Below are 16,259 nucleotides of genomic sequence, written 5' to 3'. Positions count from 1 at the left end.
GAGATACAATTAAGCCGTAATGCATATGAAAATTTGTGTTTTATTGCCGTGCGTTATGTTCACGTGCGCGGCAACTGTGTGTGTGTGTGTGTGTCTATCTCCATCTCTATCTGTGTGGATATATAGCAAAAGCTATAGCTCGCATCCGTATCTCTCTGCGCACCATAATTGTAATTATAGTAATATGTTTTATGATGGTTCGTTCTCGTTCCTCGTTTAGCAACCCCCGCACACACACACACTCAGAGACAGAGACAGTGTCTGCGTTTGGCCGAAATGTATCTAGATACATAATTGCCACATTCAGTCGTCGTTAAATAGTTGCACGGCGCAGTTCACACACAAGAGCAACAGCAGCAACAGCAACAGCAACAGCAGCAGCAGCAGCAGCAGCAGCAGCAACAGCAACACAAGCAGCAACATTAGCAGCAACAATCATCGTTGTTGTCGTCGTCGTTTCAGTCGTCGTCGTCGTCGTCGTCGTCGTTTCCGTGCTTTATAGCACTCGCACTCACAAGTCGCTCAGAATCGCTGCCGTCGTGGTCGTGGTCGGTATCGGTATCGGATTCGTATTCGGAAATCCAGTTCCCCTTCTTTTCCCTTCACAGAGTTTTCCCCGTCTGTTTTTGGCGTTCAATTTTTGCCGGTAAATCGCGCGACTTCCCCCCTGAAAGACTCTTATATTCAATTAAAGCGCCAAGCGTTAAATATTAAGAAGCACGAGAAAAGAAATATTATAATTAGCCATGAGGCCATAGAAAAGAATGGGACTGCTGGTGGTAACTCAACTCAACTGAACTGAACTGAACAATCGACCCCCTCAGTGTACTATTTTAATTAAGTGTGTGCCGCAACAACAAAAGCAACAAAAGCAATAATAACAACCATAACAAGTCACGCATGTGTAAATGTATCTTTGTATCTGTGTATCTCTCGCTCAGTGTGCCGCTTTTGTGTCCATTAGTCACACATGAAACTAATTAGCATTTCGTCGTCTGTTTGTTATTGTCGCGTTTGCTGGTCAAAAGAATTAGCGCGGGCAAAACGGGGCAACGTCAAGCGCCATTATGCGATATCCCCTAAATATATATACATATGTATATAATATTTTTGGTATTTATATATATCGCTCTGGGATTCTTTCTTCACATTTTTTTTGTATTATTTTTTGGTTTTGTTTTTATTTACGCGCCCCTCATTTCTTTTATGATTTTTCGCTTGGCATTTCCCCATTAATTTGCGGCGACGCATCGCTCGATTCCCACCGTCGGCAATCAGCAATCGAGTTTATAAGACGGCACAACATGGTCAGCACAATTAACCAGCTCATCATCAAAGCCGAAACAGCAGCAGCAATATCAGCAAAAGCAAAAGCAAAAGCAGCAGCAGCACACATCGCAGCACATCAGCAACATCATCGGAATTATTAGCGACAAAAAAAAATAAAAGATATGTCACTGAGAAAACTTTTAGACAAGAAAATTACATTGTTCAAGTTGAAAAAGATCTAAGAAAACAATAATTTATACTTTGAAAATTATTATATGTTCAATAACATTAAATTCAAGCTTTAGATTTACAAGATATTTAAAAGAAAGCTTAAAATGAAATATATTACTTCATTAAAAAATAATATATACTTCCAATAAAGAGATTTAAGATCAAAAGCAAGTCAAATCCAATGTAATTTTTAATATTTTACTAATTCAAAGAAAAACTGTTTCATAAGCCTAAAAATTGTTTAAATTTTCTTTTACACATTAAAACATTCAAAAGCTTAAAATATTCATTCAAAAATCTAATTAAGAAGCCAAAAATATTTATTCAAACATCATTTAATTCCTAGAAAGGCAGCTTGATCTTTATAGCCTCTCTTTTACTTCAAAGAAATTATCCATTTCCGATCTTAATCTTCATAATATCCAGTTTCCTAAAGAAAACTTTATACTTCCCAGTTTCTTCTTATCATTTTTTCTATACACAACTTATCTTGTCAACATTTTTCTTGCCGTGTAAGCACTTCTGCCTATTGACGCTAATTGCTGGCTGGCGTATCTGCAAGATACTTTTGGGCCGCTCACACCTCACCGCCATTGTGTGTGCGCTGCTGCTGATTGTTGTTGCTTCTGTGCTGCGTATTGTGTGTGTGTTTGTTTGTTTTTTTCTTGCAGTATTTTTCATTTCTTGTATTTTTTATTTTTTTGTTATTGGGAGGTTCGCACGCTCTGGACAGTGCGGCAATTTGTCAACGCGAGGCGTTCGCTGACAGGTTACGCAGCCGCACTGCCGGCAATTGATTTTCAATTCATTTTATTTGGCACACACATCATACACACGCACACTCATAAATAAATTATAAAGCAGCTGCAGCAACAGCAGCATGTGCAAAAAAGGAAATTTTGCATTTACATTTTCATTTTCGGAACAGAAAATATTTCAATTACTCAATTAAATTCGGTGGGACAACAACAACAAAAAAATGGTGTTATAAATAAAGCATTAATTCGGCTCGGTGTGAGTGTGATTGTGAGTGTGATTGTATCGTAATTGAAGTCCACTTTATGGCCGGCCGTGTGTTCATTTCCCATTAATTACGCGGCCAGGCCATAAATGCTGTCGCTGCTCACTCGCTCATATTAATAATAAATAAGTAAGAGTAAATAAATAAACTATATAATGGATATAAAACGCTAAGGCTGCCATTTAAGTGCCAAAAAGTTCAACGCAAACCAGTTAAAAAGCTTATAATGTTTAATGTAAAGCAAAACAATTAAACGCAAAAGCAGTTTACAAAATAATAATAAACAAACAAACAAAATCCAAAAGTGAACTTACAAAAAATGTGACCCTCAGTGCCATTTCACTAAGCTAATTGCCGTCGGTATTTTGTCACAAAGAAGATTTCCTGAAATGTCACACAAAAATAATATAAATAAATAAAATGCAACTATTTTAATTTCTGGCAGGAATTAGCAAATGCAATTTAAATAAATATACACAATGTATAAAGCTAACAAATGTAAAGCTACAAAGAAGAGAAAATGCAACAATCAAGTGCTTAAAATATATATATACACATTTGGCAAATTAAATATTTCGCCACATTTTCAATATTTTAACGAGGCCAAAACATACGAATTGATAAATGAACAACACGAGAGACGAGAGTGAGAGGCGGCCATAAGCTTGCACAATAAATACAAATAAATTTAATTAAATTACAAAAGCATTATGCAGATAGAAGCGAAACGAGACAATGGCCTGCCAATTATGAAACCAGAACGCATTTCGAAAATAATTAAAAATTAAATAAATGAACGACGTGCAGCTAATGCTGAACAAAAAAAAAAAACACGGCCAGCCAAAATACATTAAAATTAATTCGCAAAAGCGCAAAGGCAAAGGCAAAACAATAATCAATAATTGTCAATTGGCTGGCTAATGAATTAATTACATTTATCTCTCTGCGTCTCTCTCTCTCTCTCTCTCTCTTTCGTCTTTGTTTCTCTTTTCTTTCATTTGTCAATTATTTTGTATCGTTTTTTTTTATATATATTCCTTTTTTTGTGTGGCATTTTGCGATTTTTTCTGGCGCGACGACCAAAGGCAATTTAATTAGGGAAAGTGGATTAATTTGCAACTCGTTAGACTAATTAAGGATTATAATCAGCAGCAGCAGCACACAAACCAACGAGCCATGTAAAACGTCAGCGAAAAGGATAACAAAAAAGTGAAAAACAAAAGGAAAACCCGAAAGGAAATTAACCTGAATACAAAAAAGCACAGTGCGACCCACACACATAAGGTGACCTTTGAAAGCCAACTATAAATAGATCGGCCATTAAAGGCGTTTTACCACACAACAAACTACAAGGAGAGTGAAAAACAGTGTGAAAACGTTTAATTGGATTTTGGATACCAAAAACCGTCAAGAACAACCATCAACCAATACGCCCGAGTGGCCCCCTCACAGGTGAGTTTATAGCAAGTACTTTTCCCATGCCTTCAATTTCAGGGAATTCCTAGAAATCTCACTATAAAGACAGGTCAAAACCCCAGGGCTTGATAAGGTATCACAAAATATAGGGCTTGTCGTAAGTTTCTAATCAATATTTATATATAAACCTTATATATAAACTTTTATTTGAACAAACAGTTTTTAACTAATATATCAAATTAAAAATTAAAAACATATTTCCTGGAAACTCTTTAATGTTTATAAACTAATAGGCAGCTGTCGACCCTTGGTCTAAAAATTAATCTCAATGAAAAGTAGTAATTTTAAAAAAAAACACAATATCTTTTTTAGAAACCGAAAACAAAAATAAATATAATACTATAACTAAACACTTTGACATTTGCCTAAAGATTTTAATTCCCTTAAAAATAACTATCTTAGTTAACATTTAAAATACTTTTCTTGTCACTTAGTTGAATTTTCAAGTTAACATATCAAGACTAAACTTAAAGGGGATTTCTCTGTTGACAGAAAAAAGTCATAAAATAGGCCAACAAACCTTCAAAATCAGATAAGCATTTAGTTAATAGCGAGACGTAGTATATAAAATATTTCACAGAAATCTGTTTCCTATATTTATTTTATTCCGCAAAATAAATTGACCCATCGAACATGATAAATTACTTAAACTCTTATCATATCAATCCATTTTAACTCAAACGATATCAAATTAGTTAAATTTCTCTGTAATCACGTTGTTGACATATAATTAATTTCAATTTCATGATGATGCCGGTCTCTTGTAAAATGATGTTGTTGATTTTTGGTGCCCAACACACTGATGACTACGTTAAAATGAGCTGCAAAATTCGTATATTTATTTTGCTGTCCCATTCCGATTTCCAATTTCCATTCCCAAGCCCTATTTGGTTGGCAATATGGGCTTGGATCAGCACTCTTTGCCATTTATTACGGGTTTTAGTAATCGCAATTATGGAAAACATTGCCCTGACAATTGCAGCAACTATTCGTAATGTAAACAAATGATTACCAGAACCTAGTAATAATAATAACAGAAACTATCAATGACTGTGCATTTATTTGAGTGCAAATTTTGGGAATATATTGTCAGAAAAGATAAAAATAAATGTTTTTGGGAGCAGGGATGGGCTCTGAATATATAGTCAGGAGCCAAATAGCAAAAATAATTTTTAAAGTTCTGAAAAGCACTGATTTTGCAAGTGAAGACTGACTTTCTTATCAGTATTTAGACTTTGTCTGTTCATTTTCATGGAAAATACGTAGTTTTAGTTTTTGTGCTTTTTTGAGACCACTTTTTCATTGAAAAATATACAAAAAGCCTTCCCAGTTTCATTGATAAAAACTACTTTGGTTTTCTTTTCGGAAGATATGCAAGTTTTTGTTTTTATAAACTTATAAACTAAATCAAAAGAAAATTGGTTTTTAGCTATTCTTAAAGCTTCAACAGTAATCAACAACTTTTTCAATAAAAAAAATAATCCTAATTATTGCATATAAAATAATAACTCTGCTAAAGACAATATCAAATCAAATTTAATTTGATTTACAAGGTTAAGCACTCATTTTCACTTGGTTTATCATTTTGCTAACGACGTAAGTGGCCATAATAAATGCCAAAATGAAATGTTAGTCCCAGAGCTTCGTTTATTTTCCAATTTATTAGCCAGCAGACATTTAATTTCCATTACTGACTAACAATTAAAAGCCCGAAGCTTCGAACTTTTGCGTTTGAAAAGGCACTCACTCGATCTATGATTGCCTTAGTTATGGTAATGTTTTTGCTTACAGTACAAACCTCACATATACTCGAGTCGTATGTGTGTGTATCTGTGTGCTAATTACCATGCCAAGATAACAAAACTTAATATGAGTGCAAAACTGGCTTTCTCTTGCCATCCGATATCTGGTATCTTTCGGAGCTCACTCCGGCAAATTGTATCCAGTCATCGTCCGAATATGGCCTTTAATTGAGTCATGTCATGAGTATTAGGCATAATTAAAAGGCAATTTCATTCAGAGCCAGGGAATTATGCGTGCAGTGCGGTGCGGTGTGTGCGATATATACATATATCTAGCATAATATCTAATATCTCTTAGCGGCACACAACAGGTTCGCATTACGTACTGAAATTAATTAAATTGTTACTCAAACCGTTCTCTGATTGACAGACACAGACGTCTGACACTTGACGCGATGAATGAATGGATTGCCATGGCATGGAATATCATGGAAACTGGTCAGTCTGGATTCGCTATATATATATATATTCGCACAAACAGAACTCAAACTGGGAGTTGGACTATCCGGCCATTTGGCATTTGAATGGGTTCCCGGTGCTTCGATTACGCAAAAATGTAAATAGGGAAAAACTATATATGCAAAAAGCATTTGTAGCTCTCATTACAATCATCACACACAGAAACACACACACTCATAAGAGGCTGCTGCCTGCATTTTTCACGCTAATAATGCCAATAATAAACAAATAATGGAAATAATGGAATAGCAATAGCTGAATGCAGAATGCATAAACAAATGGATCCATTTGAATAATGCCATTAATCGATTCTGCACATTTTTGATATGCTTAATCATTCAATGGGGAGTATGGGGGAATTGGAGAAATTTAAAAGGAATTATAGCTCAAGATTGAATTTAAGTATTTTTTAATGATTCTTCTCAGAAAATATGTGTAGTGGCTTTGAATAGAATAACTATTATGAGGATATTAAATATGGATATGTGTATATTTTATTGTTTATCTTTAAAGAAATATTAAATAATACAGTTGAGGGTTTCTCAGTTTAATTTTAGTGCGTTCTGGCTTGATGATTGTATAATAAAGATTATCTTTAGGTTTCCTTGAGCTGTACTTTATGTTAACTAATAAAGGAGTAATTATATATTTGTTGTATCATTAATAAGGTTAGAAATAGTAATTTTCTAATGCTTAAACATTGTATAACAATTTCTTTGTTTAGTTTTCTAATAACTAAACTTTGTTTAAATATCTAAAGTTTATATTTCTGCGATTTAAATAGTCTAGAAATAAATATAGATTATTTTGTTGTTCAATAAAAACTATTTAATAATATAATACAAATAAATTTAAGCCATAAACTGATAGATCCCATATTATGGTTATTGATTTGAAAGGTCTACCGACTTGACTTAACTTTCATTAAAATATTTTCATTTTATTAAATCAATACATGATCAATTTATTAATTAAACCTTTTAATAGGTAATCAAAAACCATTTAATGATTGATTTTAAATACGAAAGCGAACAATAACATATATTCAAAACTTATTGGGCCTCTTTTAATTAGCACACTGAATCATAAATTATCCATTTTCAATGTGATAGTTAAGGGGGCCGCCTTTTGCTGCCAGCTCAGTTTATTTATTAATTACAAGCTGAACTTTCTTATTCCTCGGACTCAAAGACCTCCAGTCGGCTCCAGCTCAAAGACCAGACCCTTCTCCTCCTTCTCCTCCAAATCCCCTTGGACTTCATCCAGAGTGGAAAAAGCAGAACCGCTTCGCTTGATGATGGCAGCCGGCGATTACAGCTCCACTGATGAGTCACGCAATTAAACGGCGCACATTAATATGAAATGCCAACGGGTTGGATGGCGAAAAAGTCTGGGGAGCCACTTACACAGCACTTGCTTATATGCTGGATTTTTTACGACAGCAAAAAAATAAGAAAAAAAGAAAAACTAAAATAAAATAGGGAACAGAACAGGACTGACTTGGAGCCAAGCTCAATGTGAAGCTCTGTGGACAAGTGCTCTGGTTTTATTTTATATATATATTTGTTTTGCGACACAGACTCGGATGGGGTCCATTTGGAACATTTCTAATCAGGCGGCAATGATTTCCGAGAAATCGAGGCAATAAGCCAGCAAACACTCACTCACTCACTCACTCACTCAATCAAGACCGCTTTGAGTGACGCTGTTATTCGTCGTCGTCGTCATCGTCATTCACTTAAGCGGACAGTTGAAAAATAAAACTAATTAGCCAGCCAAAGGCTGTGCCGTACCAGTCTATATGCCGTTTGCAATTCAATCAATATCAATTGGTAAATTTGCATTTTGCATTTTGCATTTCGCATTCAGTAACAAGTCCATTTAAGTGCTCGCACAGCGTGCAAATTGGACCGCAAGTCGAGTTTTCTGCAGACATGTATCCGTGTGTATCTAATTAATAATTATGACCATTATGAGACCAGTTGCATTTTTTGGCTTTATCTGTGGACCAATGCAGTCCCGGGGACTGGTTCAACGGCTTCCGCACTTTTGCCAGTTTTTGGCCAGCTTTGGCCAGCAAAAGCAACAAAACAAAAAATGTTACTTTTAATTGAAACTCTTTTTTAAGGCCCGAAATAAAAAAAAATCGCACACATGCATATGGAGATGTATGTAAATACAGCCATATACGTGTGCATATGCTCAATTGGTTTCGAAAAGCCGATAAAAAAATATAAATAAATTTGCACCGCAAAAAAATATATATGTATTATATGTAAATATATAAACAATTGTGGGTAGAATAATAGTGATGAATTTTAAATGGAATTATGGATAAGTTACAAGTAGAGAGGCATAGGTAGTAAGAGTAAAAAATAGACGTTCAAAATACAGTTGAATCCCGATAATTCGTACCCCGCTAAATCGAAAATCGCGATAATTCGTAAAAAATTCTGTCCCCTTGAAAAAAACTCGTTAATTCGTAAAAATTCCATACATTTTGGTCCCCTCGTTAATTCGAAGTATTTGGCGCAACGCAAAGAATATTGAACCTCTTATAAATTGTAATTTTGTTTCGAAACCTCTTATAAATCGTAATGCGATGCGAAATATTTTGTAGTTAAAGCGACGTTAGATTTTGCAGGCATCAGATCGGAGAAGAAATTTTATAGAATTTACAAACCAGAGCATTAATTCCTCAACTTAAACATTATTTTTCGACTCATGATGTGCCAAATAGTGTGTTTGACAACCTAATAGGTTTAGAAAACGCAATGGAAAAAATATAAGAAAAAAACACGAAGCAATAAACAATTACCAATTATTTTAAATCTTGAATTTTCATTTTTAATAATTTAATCTTTCTGCTTAATTTTGTTTGTTAATTTTTTGTTTAATTTTCCTTTAATTTGAAAAACGTACAAACGAATGTACATATTTATTATGTAAACATGATGTGAAATGTAAAAACCCCGTTTATTCGACTCTTTCATTTTTGAGCCCCTTTAAATAGAAATCTCGATAAATCGAATTCCCGTCTAATTCGTAAAAAAAGTGATCCCCTTGCCATTTCGAATTATCGGGACTCGACTGTAGTTGTCAACTAAATAAACTTTAATAAACTATTATTCAATAGAAAAGGAAATTAACATTCGGAAATTGAAGATTATATACCATTACAGTTTCCTATTCAATTATCGGATAGTATCGGAAACTTTGCTTAAAATATTTAATTCTTTCAATCGATATTTATCGATATTTTGATATGACAATTTTTCCCTTAAATCAAATCTTTAAAAACTCATTGCTAAGCCAAAAATGAATTAATTTCGATTCGGATTGCTGCTCTGTGTTAGTTTTTATTAGATTAATAAATCTTCTTACTCCATTTAATATTTTAAGATATTAAAATTTTCCCAAATTTTTGACATTTAATTATGTTTAAAAAATATCAAAAAAAATTGGGGAAAAAAAATTTAATTTTTTTTATTGCCTTAATAGTCTCGATCGATTAGGCTTTTCATGCTGATCAATAATATATATGATTTATAGGATCGGAAATGACTTCTTCCCTGATTTTTAAGCTTCTGACAAGAAAATATACAATTCACGATCTGAAAACTTGAGCTTAGTTTCTACGGAGAATAAATATAAATTTTAAAGAAATTATTTTTTTTTTTTATTTTGAAGGGAAATAAATATGTTCTAGTGAAATTAGTATTAAATTGCATTATCTTTCTTTGGTTTTAAGTTGAATTAATTCTTTTAAAAACCAGACATAATTTTCTAACATATATTTTTAATGAGAACTTTTCCCACAAATCTTCCAAAAACATTTCCCAGTGACCTCAACTGTATATACATATATATTGCATATATTGGCTATAACTTTGTTGTTGAACCGAAACTGGCCCGACATCAAATCAAATTGAATGAACGCGGTCCATTACTCTCCCAGTGATTTTGCCAAATGACTTCATTTCATATCAATTAAGTTTATTGTGCCGGTGTCTCTGTATGTCTGCCCCTACGTTCCATACAGTAAAAAAAGAAATAAGTAAAAACGCACGCCGCAGTCACACAGATACTGAGAGATACGCAGATACACAGATACAAAGATACATTTGCCCTGCCCTGAAAAACCGAACGAACCTGATTCATGCGCTTAATTGCTTTGGAGCGTGTGCCGCCTGCCGTCACAAAAATACAACAACAACGAAAAAAGTAAAGAAGTAAAATCGCAGGAGAGCAACGAAAAATAATAAAAAAAAGGTATAGTATGAAATCGAATTGTGCACACAAATGGGAGCAGCAAAACTTATGAGTTCGCCGCTGTAAATGTATCTGTATTTGTTCACGTATCTGTATCTGCCACGGCAACGGGAACGGGAACGGCGACACCGACGGCGACTTTCAATAAAAATGACAACAACGCTTTTTGACAGTAGGTACCCGGAGTAGGGAAACGCTCATAAAATATGCCGGCCGGTTCAACCTGGGCACGCCAATCTTCCACTCACATAACACATAGAGTGAGTTGTTTGAATGAACGAAAGGGAAATTGAATATGAGGGGAAACAACAGACAGCAAAAAAAAAAGGTATTAAATGAAATTCAAATGGAAAGATCAACTTTGGATACGAGGGGCAGACAGTATCCATCACAATCTATGGGATTAATAAGCAGGACAAAACATTCCTTTAGATGCTGGAATTGAAAAAAACAGGAGAGAGATCTTCAAAATTTCCCACACTTAATATCATCATAATATAAGAGAAGCTTAATTAAATGTTTTCTATTTGTTTTAATATATTTATTAGACTTTTCTTATATGTTTATAGGTTATCAAAAGATTTCTATTTATCTTTATTCATTCTTTTTTCATTTTGCGTACATTAATTGTACTTAAACATATCTTTAAAATATTATTCACTGTATTTAATTATAGAAATTAAACCGTATTTGATTCCCTTATCACTTGTTTATGCTTTGGGTTTAATTAATAGAATGTTTAAATAGAGCAAAATTATATTTCTTAAAACCTTTTAACACCTTGACAGTGCTTTCCAATGTCTAATCAATAGTTTCAAGCCCTTTAAACGACAACTATTTATTTTTAATTAATGGTTCCAAGAATTGATGTTTTTAATTTGTAAACAAAATATAATTGCTGGGGAAACTATACAAACAGTTTTTCATAAAAATAAATATATATTTTACTATTTATTTAGACTTTTAAATATATAAAAAAGAAAGTTCTATATCCCTAAACTCAACGTAAAATATTTATTGTCAAAGGTTTACGCAATTACATTTATTTGTTGACATTAATTAAACGAAAATGATATCTCCTTAAAATCATATATACTCTTCTATTTTTTTTATCATTCTGTTGTTATTTTCTGATTAATTACGATCACGTTTCATATTTTTTTTCATTTAACTATCACTTGACACAAACAGTTTGTGGTCGAAATTTCCAGCTAAAAGATCTTCCCACGAAATTTTTGTTTCCTAAAAACCAATTTATTTCTTATCCCTCTGAAAGCTCTCTTAATTATGTTAATAATATCAGGCGATATCGCATAAATGCCATTTTTTCTGGCTGCTTATCTCAAAAACCCCAAGCCCACAAATTTTTCGTGTGCGCTCATTATAACCCTAATTTCGGTGACCCACAAATGCAATTAAGTTTTGCGATAAAAATAGACATTTTATGTGATTTCCTTTCCATCAAACACACTCAATCAATCAATCAGTCAGTTAGTCAATCGGTGAAACTCACCCCCCACCAAAAGCTGTGCAATCAATCTTAGATATTGTCGTTCTGGGACGGACTGATGTTGATAAGAAACGACAACGCAATTAGATAGCCGGTCGGAAAGATAAGCGAAGCAAGCTGTTCGTTCTTTTTTTTCCTTTCTTTTTTTATGGATCGCCGCCCCAGAGCCGAACTCATAAAAAGACAGCCGCTCTGCTCCGCAAATTGCCCCGCTGGTTGAGCTCAGGTTTCCACAGAAATTTCATTTATGGCTCGTTAATTAGCTCGGCAAATAAACGATCCCCGGGGTTGGGACAAACAAACATAAAACACGCTCAATCATTTTTTTAATTTTTTGAAAACCGCGCCACAACCAAGCTTTCCAACACTCTTTCCTGCTTTAAGCATTTTGCAACACTCTAAAAGCAGCTGGAGATATAAACAGCTGATCCGCCAGTTTTATTCAGCCGGCACGTTGTCAAGGCGGATTTCGCGTTTTGAACAAAATAAACAAATTTTAGCCGGAAAAGTGCGTTATCTTGTAGTATAAACTGTGTGTAGTCATAGCAACCGGTGCTTTGGTTGTTTGTTGTTTGATTAACAAACGTTCTCTTCTCACATTCTCGTTTTTGCAGCTAAAACAAAAAGCTGAGAGCAGAGGCTTTAACAAACAAAAATCGAGCGAACAGCCGGCGAGAAAAAGTATCTTCTAGAAGAAAGAGTTCCCGCAAAAGTATCTTAAAGTGGCTACCAAAGAAGGGACATAATTTAGAAATATCTACAAGCTTAAAATAAATAAAAGAAGCAAGTAAAAAGACAAAAAGTTATATCAACTTCAGAAATCAAAACTGGAGAAACACGAAACTTGATCAGAAAAGCAAGAAAAGTGTAGTGAAGCAAGTATAAATAAACATTTAATGTTACTAAATCTCCTTCTAATAGGAAATTAAAACTGGAGAGAGTCATAACTTCAAATTAATAAAAATCAATTAAACGTCGAACAAAAAATATTTATTTAATGCAACTTAAAAAAGTTCCCTATATTCAGAAAATAAGATTGGAACGAGAAAAGATAAAGATTAAATTAAAGAGAGGATAAATTTGACTGAAATAATTGTTAAATCTTGTTCTACGAGGACTTAAATTAATAATTAATTATAAAATATCACAGATACATAAAATAAATCCTTGCTAATGGTCAAAGAATTTAACATTTATATGAAATGAAATACAATTATTCATTTAAATAATAATAAATAAAAAGAAGCCTGTATAAATCTTAAATCAAACATCTAAAACCAAACCAAAATACTTAAAGAAAACTCATAAAGTGCATACTACAAAATAAATCATTATAAATTCGAATTATTTAAAAATAAATCCAAGAAATTAAAAATATAAAATCAAGAGGAAGTATCAAGTACCCATCACCATGACCATTGAGATTGATACCCAAAAGATTTGTGATCAGCTGGAGGGCACTGATCGTCGTCAGAAGACCAAAACTCTGGAGGAGCTGCGGGAACTCTTGGAAAATTCCAATGAAAATCTAACCACCGAGGAAATTGCCGCCAGCTTCGATGAGTTGTACTTGCACCTATTGAAGTCCTACGACGATCGCTTCGAGAGTGTTCGTGATCATGCCGTTCAGGCGGTAAATGCTTTCCTGAAGCGTCTGCCTCCCATGGATTTTCATCTCCTAAATGTGGTTTCCACTTTATCCGAGCGAATGGGAAAAGCTGAAACAGTGGAGCCCAGTGAGGAGATTCGTTTGCTCTACATTAGTCAATTGCATTTGATGATCTCTCAGTATGCCAAGATGGGCAATGTGGGTGTCTTCCGGGAATGCTATCCCCAGGTGACCAAAGTCCTGATCAAGTCCATCAAGGATGACTATCCACTTGTGCAGCGTGAAGGTTGTGCTACCTTGGTGGATCTCGCCAAGGTAGCTGACACCCAGGAGTTTCGTCCCTTCACCGAGTCCTTGGCCGTGGCTTTGTATGGAATGCTGAATCATAAACATGCTCCGGCTAGGATTTCGGCAGTGGAGGCCATTGGCAGGCTGAGTCTTCACATGGATGCCAGTGCAGATAGCATGAGGAGGCTATTCAATGAGGTTTCTCCTCTCCTGATGGATTCCATGCCTCTGGTACGTCGCGAAGTGGGTCAGATGGGTGTCCTTATGTGTCAGGAATTCCTGGATCGTTATTCCTTTTTCGAGAGAATCTTGCCGCTGGTTTTGTGCTGCCTTAAAGATGATTCCCCGGAGGTTTTCAATCACATTTATCCCCAATGGTTAAAGTGTGGAAAACTATATTACGAGGAAAATGAAGAGGAGTTAAGCAAGCAGGAGATAAGTGATCCTCAAGTTGAGAATTATCCAGAGGATGTGAAGCGTCCCACGATAGGATGTCGCGGCTTGGTCCAGCGTTCTTTAAGATTATTGACACTGATTACCCGGGAGACGGGAGATTGGAAGGATAATGTACGTCTGCACTCGCTCAAGCTACTTTATCAATTTGTTTTGCATGCCGAATCTGCCATGACAGCCAAGTTCTTTGAGATCTATGGGGATTTAGCTCATGTCTGCATTGATCCTGTGGCAGAAGTTGCTGCAGAAGCTGCCAAGGTATCGGATCTACTGGGACGTCTGTTGATGTATGAAGCCTGGATCGATCACGGTTTTGATGGACTCGAACGCAATGCTAGAGAGTCGTATATGAAATGTTTCTACTACATGTTCACTTCGGCTTTGGGTGGCACTTATGCGCAACTGTTGAAGATAGTTAAACTCCTACGGAGCACCGATTACTCGCACACCTTGAAGCCAGGTTTCCAGATCTATATCCTGAAATTACTAAATACCGTACTGGATAAATCCCTGAAAGTAAATGCAGGACAGGAGGAGCTGCAGGATCTTTACGAATCTGTTTATGTGAGTGCCATCAAAGTAAATGCTTTGCAACATTCCCTTTCCCAAGATGTGACTCAGGGAAAACTTCTGATTGAAAGAATTGCCAAACTGGAACAGATTTCGGTGGGAAAACTCCATGAACGTTGGTTCCATCTAGCTCTTCTGGATGTGGAAAATCTGGATGCTTCACTGGAGGACACTGCTGAGCCTGTGATGCTGCTGGATGGCTTAATAAATATTTGTCACCTGCGAGCCACCTATATGACGGATCTCATCAAGAAAGTCCTGGTGGTCTTTGAGCATTGCTGTGATAGTGCACATGTCAAGGTATTCAGTAGCCTTTCGATGGCATCGCTACTTTGGTCAGAAACCATGGGAATCGAGCGAGAGCAGAGTACTCAGTTACTGGCGGAGTTCGTCACCCAAATTGTGGAACCCTATCTCACCTGGAAGGCGGGTTCCAGTGCCGAAGCTATGAGATCCCTGGCCATGGCCACCCTCTGCGCTCTGGCCCAAGGAGCAGAGTCGGAGGCAGTCGAGGTCCTACCATCCTTGGCCAAACATATGCCAAGTTTACTGGAGGATCGTAATGTAACCACTCGACATTATGCCATCAAAGCTGTGGTTTATTTCCGTGAAATGTCCGTGGAGGATCTGAAGCCTATAGCCTATGCCACCATGCAGCGAATGGATGATCCTTCGGCAGGGATACGCAGCCTGGCTGCTTTGGCTGTGGGTAAACTGAAGCCGAAATTCAAGGACTCTGAGGAGGAGTCGAAGCACGAGAAGGAAGTCTGGGAAGCCTTTGTCAAGCGTGCCATGGATTTGCTTTTGCTGTACCACGAAAGCCCGGAAAAGGACATCAAGGCAGCGGTGGAGAGAACTCTCAAGGAACTGGCCCAATCCCATCCAGCGGCTTGGGAGGAGCGTTACGAAAGGGCCTTGGCAATGGTCCAGAAGAAGGATCAACTCAGTGAACTCTACAAGAAGTTAACCATCAAAGATGAAGCAGAGCCAGAACCTGAATCTTCAATAAGTTCTTAAAATTCCATTTCAAAAACACTATTCTTACATTCTTACATTTTTCAAAGATCTAAAAGTCAATTGATTTTTCAAATTCAAACGTTTAAGCCCATTTCCCGTAATTATTTACCTTGTAATTGGCTTTCAATGACTTATATCTGTTCGATTCCAAGTACTGTGAATTATTGTAAACAACATCAACGAAACTATAAAGTAAAATCTGTGTGCACTGACGAAATTGCAAGCATAAATCTAAAGCAAGCTCTTGTTTATTTTGCCAGCGGCCAAAAATAATCCGTTTGA

General features: G+C 35.6%; 2 protein-coding genes across 3 annotated transcripts in view; both read left to right on the top strand.

The window, feature by feature from the left end:
- The first annotated feature begins 470 nt into the window (after positions 1–470).
- Positions 471–16,213, top strand: Dnaaf5 (Dynein axonemal assembly factor 5). Of its 2 annotated transcripts, none has more exons than XM_086839809.1 (3): positions 471–646; positions 3,674–3,973; positions 12,655–16,213. In XM_086839809.1, the coding sequence occupies exon 3, from the start codon at positions 13,452–13,454 to the stop codon at positions 15,975–15,977; it is 2,526 nt and encodes an 841-aa protein (XP_086695935.1). In that variant the 5' UTR covers positions 471–646; positions 3,674–3,973; positions 12,655–13,451; the 3' UTR covers positions 15,978–16,213. The 2 variants fall into 2 exon arrangements, with proteins under 2 accessions (XP_086695935.1, XP_086695936.1); XM_086839810.1 differs by having other exon boundaries at positions 3,671–3,973.
- NK7.1 (homeobox protein NK7.1) overlaps positions 3,671–16,259 on the top strand; it is a 51,392-nt gene continuing 38,803 nt past the window's right edge. The window contains exon 1 of the mRNA XM_020942751.2: positions 3,671–3,973. The gene's annotated coding sequence lies outside the window, so the exon portion shown is untranslated. The remainder of the gene's footprint in view (positions 3,974–16,259) is intronic.

This window comes from Drosophila serrata, unplaced genomic scaffold (genome assembly GCF_035046125.1).
Source record: "Drosophila serrata isolate PLE 108 unplaced genomic scaffold, ASM3504612v1 contig_376, whole genome shotgun sequence".
Classification (NCBI taxonomy): domain Eukaryota; kingdom Metazoa; phylum Arthropoda; class Insecta; order Diptera; family Drosophilidae; genus Drosophila; species Drosophila serrata.
Note: the sequence above shows the minus strand (reverse complement) of the source record. Positions and strands in the feature narration are given on the sequence as shown.